The 17,996-nt window shown below is 56.2% G+C and overlaps 1 protein-coding gene across 3 annotated transcripts; it reads right to left on the bottom strand.

The window, feature by feature from the left end:
• Window positions 1-4,421: 4,421 nt before the first annotated feature.
• On the bottom strand, window positions 4,422-17,953 carry MISP (mitotic spindle positioning). 3 transcript variants are annotated; one of them, XM_061151170.1, is made up of 5 exons: window positions 17,815-17,953; window positions 11,064-12,919; window positions 10,349-10,479; window positions 8,925-8,963; window positions 4,422-8,165 (listed from the first exon to the last, which is right to left on the bottom strand). In XM_061151170.1, exons 2-5 carry the CDS (start codon window positions 12,859-12,861, stop codon window positions 8,076-8,078), a joined length of 2,058 nt encoding a protein of 685 aa, XP_061007153.1. In that variant the 5' UTR covers window positions 12,862-12,919; window positions 17,815-17,953; the 3' UTR covers window positions 4,422-8,075. The 3 variants fall into 3 exon arrangements, with proteins under 3 accessions (XP_061007153.1, XP_061007156.1, XP_061007154.1); XM_061151173.1 differs by having other exon boundaries at window positions 17,802-17,937; XM_061151171.1 differs by lacking the exon at window positions 17,815-17,953 and adding an exon at window positions 16,468-16,606.
• Window positions 17,954-17,996: the final 43 nt, after the last annotated feature.

The raw sequence follows: 17,996 nt of genomic DNA, 5'->3' as shown, positions 1-17,996 counted from the left end.
CAAGCTCAGGTTGTTCAGTCAGTTCAGTCACTCAATACTTACAGAGCAAATACCACGTGGCGGGGAGGGGCATTTGAGGACGCGCCTACCTGTTGGAGGTCCCGACACCTGCAAAGGCGCCAGGGCAGGTGTGTTGGAGGAGGAGCAAGGAGATCCACGTGGGTGGAGGGCGGAGCAGGCTGTGCAGGGCCCCGGGGCGCGGAGGGCTGGACTCCCACCCCCAGGGACGCGGGAGCCCCCAGGGCGCGGGGCAGAGCAGGGACGCGCCCGGCCTGCTGCTCACGCGCCCTCTGCGGGCTACAGGGAGAACAGGCCGCGGACGGTGCCGGCAGACCGCGGAGAGGACTGCGGGGGGTCCCAGAGGGGTGTGGTGAGGTGAAGAATGATGGAGGGATGATACGGGGATGGTGGGAGGGGTGCCGGGATCCAGCCTGGGTGGGGGTCGTGGGGGGCGGGCAGGGGTGCGTTCTGTTTCCAAGGATTATAAAGACCTCGATGATATAGGAGGGTTTTCCTAAGCTCTTGTTGCTGGTCTGACAGTGCTTGGAGGCTTGAATGAATGAAGGAAGGAAGGACTTGGAGACTGTGCTGCCAATGGACTTTGACCTCTGGCCACCGGGAGCCCCAGAAGGTTGTGGAGGGAGAGCAGAGTGCACGGGGTCTCCCTCCAAAGCTCCCAGTCACGCCCTACCCTGCCTCCCTCCGAATCCCGCGTGACAAAGTGCCCACAGTGGGCACCTGTCCAGCGAGCCCCCCAGTATTACCTCAACGTATCTAGAATTCTCTGGAGACGCCAGAGGCTCTTTGCCGGATGGACTTTCTATCCAGACACAGCAGGTCCCCAGCAGGAAACCAAGGAAGGAAACGCAGTTTGCAGGGGCAAGACTGTGGACAAAAGCATAAATTCTGTTTGGAGTAGAAATGAAACGTAGGTATTTAAGCCTAAAATAATGCCATTTTAATATATCTACCTTTCTTTTTTTTGTGGGGGGGCTTTTTTTCAACTACTTTGTTCTGGGAAAAAATTAATAGATTTTTAAAATACATAAAAACACGTATAGAAGGCAAATAATTTCCTCTAATGTCGCTCAGTGCTGCTGCCTCCACACTGCCCTACTCCTTCTTACCTTCACCAGCCTAGGGGGTTCTCTGGGTTGGGGGGGAATAGGGACAGGGTGGGTGTGTGTGTGGGGGTGCTGCATTTTCTCCAGTCTGGGCCCTCAAGGTGTTCTGGGAAAACACCAGCCAATTTGAGGAGTAGGGAGGCAGCTTTCTCGTGCTGGATGAGAACTGGTGCTGCTTGTTCAGTCACTCAGTTGTGTCTGACCTCATTGATTGTAGCACGCCAGGCTTCCCTGTCCATCACCAACTCCCAGAGTTTGCTCAAACTCATGTCCATTGGCTCAGTGATGCCATCCAACCATCTCATTCTCTGTCACCCCCTTCTCTTCCTGCCTTCAATCTTTCCCAGCATCAGGGTCTTTTCCAATGAGTCGTGGCCAAAATATTGGAACTTCTGCTTGAGCATCATCAGTCCATCCAGTGAATGAATATTCAGGGTTCATGTCCTTTAGGTGCTGCTTAGTTAATGTTTTGCCGCCCTCTGGTGGCAGCATGCATTTGCTCCCTTCAGCCTTGATCCAGGAAGTTGCATCTGAGTCCCTGATTGGTGAGGATTCCTTTATTTATTTGGTCAGTAGCAACAAGAGCCAACATTTATCTATGCAGCCCTGATTGTGTGTCAGCTGCCTGGTAACCCTCATAACCACGCACCTATGGAGGGGTCAGCGAGACTACTTCTTGAAAGCATTAGTCGCTCAGTTGTGTCCGACTCTTTGTGACCTACCAGGCTCCTTCGTCCATGGGATTCTCCAGGCAAGAATACTGGAGTGGGTTGCCATTCCCTTCTCCAGGGGATCTTCTCAACCCAGGGATCAAACCCAGGTCTCCCGCATTGGCAGGCAGATTCTTTACCATCTGAGCCATCAGAGTCTCCTTACAGATGAGGAAACAGCCTGGCAGAGCTGGGTCTTGAATCTGGGGCTCTCAGAGGTGAAGAATACCCTGTTTGGGGGCTGGAACCAGCTGAGCCTGCAGCTGTCCTACTTTGACTATTCATTTATGTGAACCAGTAAATCCCAGTATTACCAAAACCCATTTGAGTAGAGTTTGCTTCAACCTTTTTTTCTTGCAATCCAAAGACCCCTGACCAGTCGGACAAGTCCCCAGATGAGGTCACATTCTGACCTTCACTGGACATGAATTTAGGAAAGGGGGCTTACCTAACCCACAGCAGCAACCACCTTTGAAAACTGGGGCGCAGGGGCCCGCAAACAACCTCAGAGCTCTGACCCTGTTTTTTTTTTCTTCTGACCCTGTTTTTAATCCCCAAATTCAGTCCCACTAGAGGGCGCTCCTAAAGAAAATCAATGCTGATTTTCCCATTGGGAGGACTGGGAGGACTGATATTGAAGCTGAAGCTCCAATACTTTGGCCACTTGATGTGCACAGCCAGCTCATTGGAAAATGCTCTGATGCTGGGAAAGGTTGAAAGCATAAAGAGAAGCAGGAGACAGAGGATGAGATGGTTGGATATCATCACTGTGGACCTGAGTTTGAGCAAACCCCAGGAAATGGTGAAGGACAAGAAGCCTGGTGTGCTGCAGTCCTTGGGGTTGCAAAGAGTCTGACACGACTGAGCGACTGAACGACAACAGAAGGCGCTGCCTGGAAGTTTGCTATTGAGTCCAGGCATCAGCCCATCTGAGAGGCAGATGGAGGTGGGGGGAGCGTGGCGGACATGGAAAGTTAAAAAAGATGCAAAGGAGGATTTATTTTTAAAGAAACTGCTCTCAGCACTGCCCTCGCTAATTTTTATCCAATTATAGTTTCCTCACTTCTCTTGCAGAAGGGAAATGTGGTGAAACCCGAGGGATGGTTCTCCCCACAGGATCCGCTGGGAGCTGCCCAGCCACAGCCATGCTCGGCTTCCTCAAGAAAAGTGAGAAATCCAGATTTTTATAAAAATTTCCTGATTTTTAGATATTAGCAAATCCTTTAAAAGAGAGAAAAAAAGATTTAAACATTGATGACCAAGAGAGGCCTCTGTTCTAAATCTGCCCCTCTGCCATCAGTGTGAGACCTGAAGGGTGAAGAACTGCCAAACCCCTCGTCCGTGGGCCCCCTAGGCCTGTGGGTGAATGGGTTACCTCACATTTACTAGAAGGGAGACTAGTTTTTACTGGAAGAGGCCAGTTTACTCATGGTAACTTGATGAGGGTGAGGTTCAAACTGGAGATGAAGTTCAGACCCAAACTTTCCCACCAGATCCCATGCCCTCAACCCTATGCTAGGTCCCCAGAACTCTGAGTTGTCCCCATGAATCTGGCCCCTGTGTGTACACCCTGAGTAATCCCCTTGAATGTGGGTGGGATGTTATTTGGTAAAGGTGATGAGCTTCTTCGGGTATGATTAAGGTCCCCAAATCAGATGACCTCAAGTTGATTGAAAGAGCAATCACCCTGGGTGGGCCTGGCCTAATCAGGTGAGGCTTTCATGAAGGCCTGGGAGCAGCAAACATCCACATAATGACCTGCTGGTGGAGTGATCATGTGGCAAAGACTTGGGGGTGGCCAGCAATAAAACTGGGACCTTAGTCCTACAAATGTAAAACATTTCTGCCAGTACCCAAAAAAGGGGCCTGGAAAAAATGCCTTCAGATGAGAACACAGCCAACACACCAACTGCAGCCTGATGGGACCCTGAGCTGAGGACCCATCCCCACTGAGCTGGCCTTCCAATGCTCAGAAACTGTGTAGAGATATTGGGTGTTTTTGCTTTTTTAATTTCGTTTTCTAGATTTTTTTTAAAATGTGGACCATTTTTTTTTCTTGGCTGCACTAGGTCTTTATGCACACAGGCTTTCTCTAGCTGTGGTGAGTGTCAGCTCCTCTGTTGCGGTGTGTGGGCTTCTCACTGCGGTGGCTTCTCTTGTTGTGGAGGACAGGCTCTAGAGCACACGGGCTTCAGAAGTTGCGGCACGTGGGCTCCCCAAGCCTCACAACTGGACCTGAAGCCACCGGGCTGGGTGTCCACACACTTTCCAATCCAGTACATACTGCTCATCACCTCCAAGGGGCAGGATGGTGTAAGGCATACCTGCCCTGCCAGGCGGACGAAGTACTGGTCACCACCCAGCCTGGCAGTCCCCGTCTGTCCTGACTCAGGGCTGGTCACACCCCTGGCACCACCAGAGGGACAGAGGCCAGACTGACACGAGCATCTAAGCGCCTGTGCCCCTCTCCTGTTGTGCCCAAGACTCCCGTGAGCAAGCTCCTTGGGGATGAGCCAGACGAGACCTGGCTGTGGCACCCTGTCCAGGGCCACAGATTCCACAAATACAAACCCAGGCCATCCATAACTTCAGGTAGACAGTGTGCAATTATTTATTTAGCATATTGCTGTTGTTATTCAGTCACTAAGTTGTGTCCGACTCTTTGCGACCCCATGGTCTGCAGCACGCCAGGCTTCCCTGTCCTTCACCGTATCCTGGAGTTTGCTCAAACTCATGTTCATTGAGTCGGTGATGCTATCTAATGCTTATGCTACTTAGCATAAGAATGTCCCAAATATTGCATGGGATATACATACTGGAAATGTCATTGACGGTTGGCTTGATTTTCAATGGAACTGGGCATCTAAATGTTATCTCACAGCCCTCCCCTTGCCACCCAGGCCAACAGATGTGTGGCTGGGGGTCCCCCAGATCCAGCAGCAATCCCACAGCTGACCACAGAATCCTGAGCTCATAGCAGCTGCTATCAGAGCACTGAGGGATGGTTGTCACACAGCACAAGCTGACAGATACACATAGGGAGTGATAGTGACAGAGGCACACCAGAACCCAGCGCCACAGCCCCAGCCCAGCTCCTGGATCCTGATCCCCACGTGGTCCTGCAGGAGTTAATGGAATAAGAGCAACACTGACAAAGGAGAAGGTAAAAAATGCTGAGAGTGAGGAAAGGTTCTGGCTTGTCAGCTGGAAACCGGGCTTATGTTTCAGGCTTTCTAATAGCCTTGGAGAAAACTCCCTCCCTCCCCAGATCACATACCTCGACCTGGGAGGAAACCAGGAAAGAGAGAGCAGGGACCTGCAGATGCAGCCTCTGTCTCCACTTTGTCCTCCATCCAGACAGACCCTCCCTCCTTTGGGAATTGCACTAAGACTCCACTGAAACCTCTCACCAGAAAAAAAAAACAAAAAAACCTCTTGCTGAGCCCCTGTGGGACAGGGCAGCCCGGCAGGTGAATAGAATTCTCCCTCCCTTCCCTGAGGGCACAGCCCAGTGAGAAGAATTAAGCAAAAGTGAATCATCAAAACAAGACCTTCCCACCGGCCTCCTGAAATGTGCCCCTGAGGGTGAATCGAGAGTTTCAAGGACACTGCACTTTTCAGGATACTCAGGTTTTAAGCAAGTAAATGCATCCTTCCTGGATCTTTCCCAAGGTCCTTCTGAGGCCTTTGAGAGAGACAACACTTTTTTTCTTTCTCTTTTTAAAATAACTGTGGTAAAATACACATAACATAAAATTCACCATCTTAACCATTTCTCAGTGCACAGCTCAGTGGCATTAAGCACATTCACACTGTTGTGTAACCAGCCCCACCATCATCTCCAGTATTTTCCGGTCCTCCCAAACTGAAACTGTCCTCATGAAACAATGACCCCCCATCCCCTCCCCCACCCCCTGGCCCCACCATCTACTTCCTGTCTCCGAGGATTTGACTCTGCCAGGGACCTCCTCTGAGTAGAGTCAGACAGTGTGTGTCCTTCTGCGTCTGGTCAGCAGAATAACAGCCCCAAAGATGTCCCCATCCTGGTCCTGAGGCCTGTGGCCGTGTCACTTCATAGGTCAGAGGGGACTTTGCAGGAGGGATTAATTTAACGCCCCTGAGATTCGGAGGACCCTGGATTTCCAGCGGGCCCAGTGTCATCACAGGGTCCTTAGAAGAGGGAGGGGGAGGGTCAGAGGCAGAGAGACAGGAGATGCTGCACTGCTGGCTGTGAGGATTGAGGGAGGGCCCATGAGCCAGGGATGAGGTGCCTCTAGAAGCTGGAAAAGTGGGGAGACGGTGCTCCCCGGAAGCCTCCAGAGGGACCAGCTCTGCCCATGCCTGGATTCAGCCCCGTGAGGCCTGAGCTGGACTCTTGACCTCAGGACTGTCAGAAAACCAGGCTGTGCTGGTTTAAGCCCTCTGCTCCTGCTTGTTCCAATCACCTCAGGAGACTGGCATCCCTGAGGATGCCAGAAGCGGGGCCAGGGGGAGCGGCCAGTGGGCACTGGGGTGGAGGAGGAGCAGATGTGGTAGGTGATGGGGGAGGAGCCAGTGAGGCCCAGGTTGTATTCAAGTCCCCAAAACTGCCTTCCTAAAAGGCGGGGGGTGGGGGGGGGCACATTTGGTTCCTGGGGCTGGAACGGAATAGTGGGAACCCCAGAGAAAAGTGTACCTCGGACCAGGCAGAAGGCATGCTGCCAGGTCCAGTGCTTCCCCAGGACACAGGCCCCCTCCTCCCTCAGGCTGGGGTCCCCTAGACAAAGGCCCTGCCTCCTCCCTCAGACTGGAGCCCCCTGAGGGCAGAGGGGCCCTGCTTCCTCCCTAGGCTGGGGTTCCCCTGAGGACAGTTCCCCTCCTCCATCAGACTGGCATCCCCCCCTGAATATAGACGCTGTCTCCTTCCTAGACTCGGGCCCCCCTGAGAACAGGGCCCTCTCCCTCAGCGGATCTGTTCTGCCCTCCGCAGCCCCTCTCGACCTCACCTACCCCCTGCCCCGGGGACGCCCTGGCCTGCAGCCTCAGCTATTTTGGGTGCACCGCCTCCCCGCCCCGCGTGGGCCGCTCTCAAGAATAGCTCTCAGGATAGCTGTGGCGGCTTCCCTGTGGCCGCCTGCCGGGGAGGCGCTGGAAGGGGGCACGGGCCGTGGGGGGGAGGGGGCAGCGGGTGGGGACAGACCCTGCGGGTGGGCATCCCCAGCTACTCCTAGTCTGGAGCCTGGGGGTCCGGGTCGGAGGGGGAGGAGCCGCCGTCGGGGTCCCTCTGGGGTCCAGGCGCAGGTGCTGGGGTTTCACCCCTGAGGTCCGGGTTGGGGAAGCGGAAGAGGTCTATCGCTTTACCCCCACGCATGGAGGAAATCGAGGCAGGGCAGGCACACAAGCGTCAGCACTACCGGGTCATTCCCGGGAATGATCTCAGCGGGAGTGGTGCCTGTGGTATACGTGCGGAGCCTAATAACGGACCCTCTCCAACGACCGCCCCTGAAGCCAGAGGGGCTGGGGACCCAGCAGGCGCTGAAGAAGCGCTCTGAGAGTGACTGACGGGGCCACGTGGGAGAACTGAACAATCACTCATGAACAGCACTACTTGAGCACCTTCTGTATGCCTCACACTGGGGAGGGGGCAGTGATGTCACCTGGAGAAGTGAAGCAGGCGGAGGCTCAGGGCATGCCCACTCCAGGCAGGGACCCCAGGGGCTGCTTTATTTCAGGTAGGACAGAAGCCCCTAAATCGAGCACTTTTCAATGCCCAGGGCTGGGGAACTGTCCCCATGGGATCCCATAACGTCAGAGCTGTGCTGGGTGTGCTGCAGAGGGGGCTATGAAACCCTCGGATTGGGGTGCTCAGGCCTCCTCCTTCAGACTGGAGGTTTCCGAGGCCTGGAGCCAGGCAGGTCTTCCCTGTCAGTTTGGGACTTCCCAGAGGGAGAAGGGTTAGGGTGTCTTTCCTCTCAGACCAGCGGAAATAATTATATCAGGAGGTGAGGGGACCGGTCTCTTTCCTCCCAGGACTCAAGAGCATTTGGCAAAGTCACAGGAGCAGAAGGAGTCATCCAAAAGCACAGCAATTTCTCCAGGAAGATGAAAACGGGAAAGAAACCCCACACCCCACAAATGCATCCACCCTTGGGACTGTCAGCCCGAGACGTGTGGTTCTCAGGTGTGGATGTAAATGGGCACCTAGGTCCTAAGGCAGGGACTCAGCAGTTCCCCAGGGCCAGGGCAGCGCCAGCCCCCCGGCTCAGTCCTCGTCCTCGCTGGCGTAGATTCCGGCTTCCCAGCGCTCTGCCATGGCGTTCCTGTGTCGAGTCACCCGTGTGGCCTCTAGAATCTGCAAAAGGAGGCATGGAGTTTCCTCAGGGCTCTAAGCCCCCAAACATCTCCCCCCACCGCTAACCCCTAGGAGAGGCCTGGAGAATGGGTAGAGTAGGACCGCCATCTCCTGTTTCAGACCCTCCACTCCTAGTAACAGTGCCAAGGAATGTGCTAACTCATGCTGAACCCCACGGGAGGGAAATGCCCGGGCCTGGCATTGTGGACTCAGATCAAAATGAAAGTGAAAGTGTTAGTTGCTCAGTTGTATCAGACTCCTTGTGACCCCCATGGATTGTAGCCTGCCAGACTCCTCTGTCTGTGGGATTCTTCAGGCAAGAACACTGGAGTGGGTTGCCATACCCTTCTCCAGGGGATCTTCCCAACCGAGGGATCAAACTCAAGTTTCCTGCATTGCATGCAGAGAAGGTTATAAATGTATTCCACAAAACCACTGAGGTAGGTGACCTTCTATACACTCTCAGGTGGACCCCTCCCTCAAAGAAAATATCCCTGTCTTGGGCCAAGCCTGCCCCAAAACCATCTCCTGGAAAGGCAGCAGGTGGCCCCTCTTTCCACAGTCTGTGACTATGGCAGGCATCAAAAGCAGATCACAGAAAAGTCCACCTCAGGCAGACACTACCAATCAAGAAGATACCAGGGCAAGTACCCACACACAGAAGAAAGGCTTCCCATGACCCTGATGCCAGGGGATGGGGGGCACTGATGCAGGGGGAGGGGAGGAAGGCCCAGATACTCGCCCCAGGAGCACACTCACCTCCGAGTTGACATCATCTAAGGGGTTGATGCCGGCATACTACAGAAAAGGAACACATGTTAGTCCCCCAGGCCTTCCAGCCCTCCCCACTGGACTCGATGCACAGTCACATTTGGGGCAGAAAAGAAGGCCTTCCCTGCCCACTCTGGTCCCCCAAGTGCTCCTCAATCACCCCAAACTCAGAACCACCCACCATGCTGTTCCCTCATGTTGTCCTCCTCATTGAAGCATTGCCCATCATTTGCAACTGTTTTCTCTTTGTAAACATCATAACAAAGACAATTGACATTTACAGAGCTCTTGCTGCAGCCAGCCCTGCTCTAAGATTCTAAGGGGGATGTTCTTATTATCACACTCATTTTAAAGGGGAGGAGACTGAGGGTCAGAGAAGGGCAGGGTCTTGCCTGTCACATAGTCAGCAAGCAGCAGGACTGGGACTTGAACCCAGGTCCCCAGGCTCCACTCTGCCCCAAACCACTAGGCCAGACTGGGAGCACCACATGGGTAAGGCTGGAGAGAGTGTTATTCTTTGTGGTGTAACAGTTCCTGTCCAGAGAGGAGACAGCCTCATGGTTACAAATGTAGTGTTTGGAGTCAGGCCTAGGTTCAAGTACTGGCTTGGGAACTCAGGCTATATGACACTGCATGGGTGCTTAGTCACTTAGTCATGTCCAACTCTTTGTGACACTATGGACTGTAGCCCGCTAGGCTCCTCTGTCCGGGATTGTCCAGGCAAAAATATTGGAGTGGTGGAAAAGGAAATGGCAACCCTTCCAGTATTCTTGCCTGGAAAAGTCCATGGACAGAGGAGCCTGGCAGGCTGCAGTCCATGGGGTTACATGCCTGAGCACACATGCATGAGGGTAGAGGGAGATGGGTTGGTAGCAATAAACTGGTAGAACTAAAAAAAAAAATCGGAGTGAGTTGCCATGCCCTCCTCCAAGGGATCTTCCCAACCCCAGGATCCGACCTGCATCTATTACATCTCCTGCATTGGCAGGTGGGTTCTTTACCACTAGCGCCACCTGAGAAGCCATGTATGACCCTGGGCACGGGCAAGTATGGCTTTCTCAACAAAAGGGAAACAAAAATCCCTCTAGGTGTTAAAGGCATGGTGCTTGCAGAGCCCTGAGACATCCATCATGTGATGTGGATAATAATCAGAAATGATGTTGATGGTAATAAACACATGAAAATAATAAGGATCATTTTTGATAGACTGCCACTGCTCTCCTCCAAGCAGAGCTCATCCTCAGCCTTTGGCTCAGGGGTAACAACCTCATGGTGGGGACTCTGCTTATACAGCCCAGACATGAAGAGAAACTTGGTTTATCCATTGTGCACTTCACCTGAACTTCTCTGCCCCTAATGGGGAGTCGGACCTCAGCCAGGCCTCCAGGGGGATGGCAGAACTTAAGACTCACCCACTGTTCCTTCTTCTTTCTCTGCTGGAGAGCATCCTCGGCTGGGGCCTCCACCGTCCACACCAGGTCCGAGTGCAGGTGGATGGGGGTGAAATAGTGTGACTCAGACACTGAGTAGCTGCCTGTGATGCCTGGTGGGGGTGGGGGAGGGGAGAGGAAGGAAGGAAAGAGCATCAGGGAGGGTCCCAGCGTCTCCTGAGGGCATAACCTCTGTGAGAACTCAGCCCAAGAGACTCAGATTCTGGCTGAGAGGCTGGACCAGTTAAGGAGACAAATGAATGGACAGACAGAGCAGACAGCTGGTTGGGAAAACTGATAGACAGATTGATCAGAATAGCTGGTCAGGAGAAACTGGATCGACAGATGGGCTGACCATGCAAGGAGAAAAACACTGGAAAGTGACACAGGGTGGGGGCAGTTCACATTGACAAAAAGGAGCAATTGATCGAGAGGCTAGAACATCTGTAAACCTCTATGCACCTAACAACAAAGTCTCCAAATCCATAAAGCAAAAAACTCAAGGCAAAGTTAACATCTTTCTCCAAAATCTACTGCTTCAGCAGACAGACAAGTGGACAGACCAGCCAACCCAGGTAGTGGATGAAGTCCCCCAGACGTTCCCCCACCCTCAGCCTCTCCTGGCATCCTCATACTCCTCCTGCCACCCTCCTCTGAGACTCTGCACAAAGCAGCCTTTCCCAGGACCCGTCCTCACCAGATGTGCGGGAGGAGCTCCTACAGTCGTGGTCACAGCACTCATCTGAGAAGACCTCAGGGTACAGAGCACTCCGCCGCTCCTCAGCCATCTCCCGCTCCCGTCGCAGGACATTCTCCACTTCCCTCTCCAGCAGCTCAGATGACTGGGACTTCTGTAGCCTCAGTGCTGGGGCCCCCTCCACCTCCCAACCCCAAACTCGGGGGGCCTCAGCTCTCTCAGGTTCATCCGGGACTCTGAACCGCAGGGGCCGCAGATGGAAGTACTCCTGTCTCAGGACACCCCTGCTGGCATGCAGGGGTCCCCGGGGGGGCTCCTGCTTCATGCCTGAGAGCTTTGCAGAGGATTCTGAGGGACGCCTCTGAGACCCTGCAGCCTTGGGAGAGCCCACTGGCCTGGCTTCATCTGCTGAGAGGTTGCTGGGCCTGCGGTAGGCGTGGGAGGCAGGGGACTCTCCTGGGGGCATCCCAGGGCTCAGGTACGGTTGGTAGGCATCAGGTGGGATACGGCTCACCTTCCTCACCTCTGGGGCTGGGCTGGACGTGTGGGCATCTGGAGTCGGGCTGAGGATGGAGTCTGAGCTGTGGACTCTTCGGAGTCTGGGCTGGGGTCCTTCGGAGGACCAGTCGGGTGTGGACGCCCGGCCCGCCTGCAGCCCCTCCCGCCGGTGGTCCTCCTCACGCCGTGACTCCTGAGCAATGTCCCGCTGTACGTAGAGTGATGGACGGCCCCTGTCCCGCCGTGGTGCTGCAGCCAGGCTCACCTTGCTCAGCAGCAGCCTGGCTGGGATCTCCACCAGCTCCTGGTGGCTGGCTGCCCGCTGAAGCCCCCTCTGCTCTCGGAGGTCTGCCTCCCGCTCCTGGGCCAGTCGGATCTCCCGCTCAATGGGCGTCTCCTTGAGGGGCTCTGGGGACTCCTCTCTGGACCGGGAACCGGGGTCCTCCAGGGCTTGGGCACCAGACCTGGTGGGCAAAGGGTGAACCCTCTTCTCTTCCGTGACCACCTCCTTCACCTGGGGTTTGACTGGGAGGACATACCCATTGGCCAGGTGTGGCCTGCTCAGGGCCTTGGAGGCCTGACTCGCCCCTAGTGGGGAGTTCTGAGAGGCCACTGCATTTACGTGGGCCACTTTGGGTTGGGGGCTCTGAGGAACCTCTGAATTCACGTGGGCCACCCCAGGTGGGGGGTTTTGAGAGACCCCTGCTTTTGCATGGGCCACCCTGGGCTGGGGGCTCCAGGGAACCCTTGCATTGGCATGGGCCACTCCAGGTGGGGGGTTCGCCTGCTCCAGGTTCAGGAACTGCCGCCTGGCTGCCAGGAAGTCGATTTGCTCCCTGTCGATCTCGTTCTCCTCCAGGGGCATGGACTGTGGTCGGCTGGGGCCCCCGGGCTCCCTGTGGTAAGGGGCACCATGGAGCGTGGCCACCGTGCCACTCTTCCTGACGGCCTGGTCCCGAATGACTGCCTGGCGCTCCCGCTCCAGGTTCTGTGGCTGCCAGTGTGGGGTATCCCTAGCCTCCAGGTGGTAGGCCTTCACCTCCTCATCCTCATTATCCTCTGGGCAGGGTGGCCATGGGGCTGTCCGGCCAGGGAAAACACGCAGGCTGCGGGACGTCCCTGTCCGCGTCATTTCCAGGGAGGCCTCATGGTCAGTGGGCCATGCTGGTGTCTCATCCTGGCTCCAGACACTGGCCATGGGCCCCACGCCTACCAGCTCAAACGTGTAGCTGGTGTCACTGTCGGCCATGCGGGATGAGTGAGGGATGCCGAAGATGGGATATCTGGTAACTCGGTCCATGTTTGGAGGGAGGTCTCTGCCCACCACAGGCTCCCAGAGTGGAGATGATCTGGGCTCACTGAAGGAGGAGAAAGATGTGTGGGTTACCAGGTCAGAGAACTTGGGGAGAGCTGTAGTCCCTCTCCCTCCAAGGACAAAGTCCTGACCAAGTGGCCTCTGTGATTGGCTCAGGGATAGGTAAGTGACTCAGCCCTGCCAATCAGAGCATTCTATACTTGGACCTCTGTTACTTGTACAGGGGTGGACATGTGACCCAACCTGGCCAATGACATTAAACTCTGGGACTTTGCAATTAAAGTGGAAAATTGGACCCTCTTCCCCACTGGGCTTGTGAGGCTGATAGGATGAGCCTGAGAACTGTTGGGGAGTCCTATTTGCCCTTGAGGACACACCTTGCTTAAGAGCACCCCCAGTTGCAACACAGCACCCTAAAGACATTGTTTCAGCTCCTGGATCCAGCCACACCTGAATTCCTGGGGGCCCCTGTACTGATTAACAACTGACCCCTGTGTGTCTAACATTTGCAGGCACCCCTCCCACCTCCTCTCCCAGACACTGCACATCCTGTTGGGGGCCAGCTCGCTGGGTCCAGACCCAGGGAGGCCACCCCCCAACAGACTGTCTCTAAGGGCACACACATTTTGAGGTTCCTTCTGTGATTCTTTGTTTCATCTGACATTTACAGATGGCCCCATCTCTCACTGAAGGATGTCAAGTGGGGAAACTGAGGCTCAGAGAGGGGTGTGACTAGACAGAGCATCTCGTATCTGGCTCTCTCCTCAAACTTGCCCAGAGGGACACCTTGTCCCATCCAGATGATTGTGACCTCCGCACCATAATACTTGGCCCAGCTAAGGAGTACCCTGACCCAGTGCCCCAGGGGGCCCAGCCCCACCAGGAGTTGGGGATCCCTCTGAGCACGTCTCCAGGAGCCTTTGTGGAGGCCAGGCAGCTGCTCTCACACCTCCATGACTCCTGGCATCTCCAGGCTGCAGTCTTCCCACCCTGCCCAGGGCACTCAAGGCCACCAGCTCAACCCAAACCCACGAACTCTACAGGCACCAGACCCCAAATCTGACCCTTTCCTCCTCCCTCTGCTGGGAAGATCTTGGTTTCTGCTCTTCCACGTTCTCCTTAGCTGCGGCCCAGGGAGTCCCTCCAGATTGTTTCCACCGTTGGAGCCTGTGGCCTGAGCATCCCATGTGTACCTGGCCCAGTACAGCTGAGGAAAGGAAGCTAAGCTGTTCTCAACTTCTCAAGCAGCCCTTGTCCCCATCCTCAGCCCCCTGATGCCACCAAGGCTACTGGGAACATCACTGCCTTTTTACACCAACATGCTTGTAAAAGTGAAATGTGGTTTTAAAAGAAAACTGCAGACCCTCCCTGAGCTGGAAAAGTGACACCAAGCAACCTAAAATCGATCATGGGGATCCATGCTACAATTAACTCATTCTTATCATGCAGTCTTTCAAATATTGAAACTATAACCAGGAAAAAAAATATTTAAAAACAAGCAGGCTTGGGTGATAAATCCTAGGCAAAAGGGCTGAGCCTCTATCCCAAAGACTTGAGAGTGGCCGGGTGTGTACATGTCTTTGCAAGGAGAAGATTGTTTAAGGCCTGTCACCTCCCCCCCCCCCCCCACTGCAAGCCATCAGCTCCCTCCCAGGGGCCCAGGTGAGCATCTCCCCCAGTAGCCCATAGTCTGGTACACAGCAAGTGCTTAATAAAGGCTGGCTGACTCTCACTCCACGTGCCCAGGGGCCAGGGTTAGAGTTCATTCAAGTGGAGAGGCAGCTGCCCCTCCAGGCTTCCCCCCTAGCCCCAGCCCACCCTGGAGGGCAGTTCTGGTCCCCACACCCCACTCCTGGGGAGTGCAGGCATGGTGGGGCTGATACAGAAATGTTTGCCTAGTGAGTGACCAGAGGCTCACCCAGAAGGATTTATAAGCCACAGGGGACATTAACTCCAGGAAAAAGAACTGCACGCCCAGAGGGTGTTGGGTCTCCCGGTGGGTGGGGCAGGGTGGGGGACACATCCCTCCTCAGCCCATTCCTTCTGGGTGATTCACCGAGGCCAGCAGGGTGGGGTCCGTCTTTGCCTGTGTCCTTGGGCAAGTCTCCCCCAGTTCCCTACTGACCCCAGTGTCCCTCTGGATGGTAGGTAGGTCCAGGGCACGCAGCTGCCACCACAAGAGGTTGCTGCCGTGCAGGTTCAGCCTGGTATGCAGTAGGCACCAGATAAATGCTTTCACAGCAGTGGCTGATGCTTTTAATTTTTAAACCCTGGATCCACCACTGATCTCAGAGTGATCCTGGGGCAGGCACTCCCTCGCCAAGCCTCAGTCTGTAAGGTGGGACTGTGCTAGCTCCACATCAGGGCCTGGGGAGGAACCAGGAGGCCTGAGCAGGTGCCTGGCACACGGAAACACTGGGGAAGGAGCCACCTTCCTGGAGGTCTCACAAACTGTGCACATAAGTTGTACTAGCGAACAGAGCCTTCCAACTCCTCGAGTGGCTCCTCCCAAATGGGCATTTCATGCCAGCATTTTGTTGGCCTCTCACGAGAGCCTGTGACCCGGGGGCCATTCTGTGCCCAACACGAAGCAGAGGAAACCAAGGCCCTGAGAGGGGTCACACAGGGAGTGACAGAGCAACAGGTTCTGAAGCTGGGCTGTCACCTCCTCCTCCAGGAAGCTCCCCGGGGTTGCTCCTCCCCGGTCCCAACTCTGTACCCTGTTGATACCAAAACTGAAACTGGGTTTATGGCCCCTGGGCCACATACCTGCTTCCTCATCACTGCAAGTGGCCTCCTGCCCTCGGGCAAAGGCCTGCTGGAGGGGCCTGAGGCTCAGACAGGGCCAGTCACACAGCAGGGATAGGCTCTTGGGGTTCCTCTTCTGTCCCTTGGGGCTACAGTCCCCAAGACCCTGGTAGCAGGGCCCCTTAACACACCTGGACTCTGGGCCGAGTCTCTGCCCCACCCCCACAGGATTCCAGACACCCTTTCCGACGCTGGACAACCCCCTCATGCTGAGACTGCCCCACCGCCTCCAGTGAACCCCAGTCAGACCCCAGCCCCATGGAGGGGGCTGTCGTAGGCTGCTCAAGCCCTCCCAAAGCAAGCCTCTGGCTGGTGCTAAGCGTCTCCCCAGAAACCCCCGAATTCCCAGAATCAGCGGGGGTGTGCTGTGCCTTGGGCCCCAGGGGTGTGATCAGGCCCCTTCCTTAGAGGGTCAGGGTTCAAGGCCAATGGTTGGGGTCCCGAAGTCCAGGGTGGAGAGTGGGGCCCTGGTAAAGCTCAGGGACCGACCTCTGCTCCCCTGGGCAGATGCAGCACAGGATGGACATAGACCAGCCTCAGAGCCAGCCAGGGGGCTCAGAGTGAGCGGAGGTGCCCTCAGTCCCTGGAAGCCCACCGAACCCAGAGGGGGCTGGGGTGGGTATGAGGACTTCCTCCCTGCACCCAGAGGGCCCAACTGGGGTCAGAAGGTGCCGCGGACACACAAACCCACAGCCCAAAAGCAGAGCTCCCTGCCCAAGCAGGACCCCCACCCCCCACCCCCCACTTTAGTGTCCATCCCGCCCTCCTTTGCCCCAGCCTTACCCGTGCTCTCAGCCCCACAGGCTCCAAGCCTGGCTCTGGCTCTCTGGCTGGCACAGAGGCCTCCCAGCCCCGCCCTGGCCCAGGTTGCCAGGGGACAGGGCCCCACCCCGGGAAGCACTCCCTCCTCCCAGGCCCCACCTGGGCTCGAGAAACAAAGTTCAGAGAAGGAAGAGAAAGACGACACCGCTGCAGAGGCTGCCGTGCCACGCTGCACTGCCCCTTGGCACCCAGGGCCCCCGCCCACAAAGCCCAAGCCAGAATTCACCTCTAAACCCTCTGGGCCTCCCCACCGCCTCCCAGCATCGCTCAGAGAGGGGCCATCTGTCTCCCGGGGTCACAGGGCTGGTCCACGAGCCAGCTGCTGTTCCTCAGGGGCAGGTCCAAGTCCAAACCCCCACCCAGCCGCCTGGCTCAGCCCACCGTCTAGGGCCATTTCCCCTGAGAGATCCTTACGGGGACCAGCCCAGCATCCTAGTCTCTGGGGATTCAGCTGGGCTTAAATTCAAATCCCACTTAACCACTCTGAGCCCATTTCCTCCTCCAGGAAGCCGGGGACATCACAGGATGGGGTGAACGCCCCTCAACCCACTTCCAATAAAGGGCCAAATGAGGACATACAGGTGCCAGAAAGCGTTGGGATGGTTGGGGCCCGGGCCCACTGAGGCTCGAGGTGGAGGCAGGTGTTCCCAGCACACAGCTGCGGTGTCTGATTCTTGGCCGAGGTGCAGAAGACCTGCTAGTGCCAGGGGGCCCTAAGCCTGCGGAAGCAGCCCACTGGGTGCTGTGGTTGGTCCACAGGGAAGGGTACACAGTGGGCTGGGCTTCCGTTCCTGGCGGTGGGGGTGGGGATGGGAATCTTTGTCCTGACCTGCCCCTTGGCCAGCTGTGGAGCCCCTCTGAGGAAGAACCTCAGTCTCTTCTTCCATCCGATGTGCCCCTAGCTCCGAATCTGGCAGGGCTGCTCACAGTGCGGGGGAAGGGTGGAGACTGGGTCACCCCACATGCTGGGGCACTCCTGATCCCAGACTGGGGCGACCTCCCCTGCAGGGCTCACACAGCTGCCGTACAGGTGGGCAAGCCAAGGCCCAGAAGGGGTGGCCACCACTCCTACCCAGATTACGTAGTGAGAGAAGCAGGGCCGGCAGTTTCTGCCCCATGTCCCCACCTGTTTGCCAGGAGCCAGCTTCTCTGCCAAGCTTGAGGGTGTCTGTCCCCCAGGGGATTGTGAGCCCAACAAGGGGCAGCCTCACAACCAAGGTGGGTGGGCAGGTGTGGAACCTGAGGGCCCCTAGGAAACAGAAGCCAAGTCACGCCACCGGAAGCAGCCCCCTTACCTCCAGGCCTTACCTGCCCAGGTGCCACACAGGTGCAGGTGGGGACTCCACCAACACCCCTACCCACCGCACTGGCGTGAGTCTGAGGGGTGCAGAGCTGCAGATGGGAGACACCAGTTCCCCTGGGATCTACCAGGCTCCTTTTAAGGCTGGACCGCCTTGCCTGGGCAGGGCCCCAACCCCTGGCCTGGCCGC

This window comes from Dama dama, chromosome 9, assembly GCF_033118175.1.
Source record: "Dama dama isolate Ldn47 chromosome 9, ASM3311817v1, whole genome shotgun sequence".
Taxonomy (NCBI): Eukaryota; Metazoa; Chordata; class Mammalia; order Artiodactyla; family Cervidae; genus Dama; species Dama dama.
Note: the sequence above shows the minus strand (reverse complement) of the source record. Positions and strands in the feature narration are given on the sequence as shown.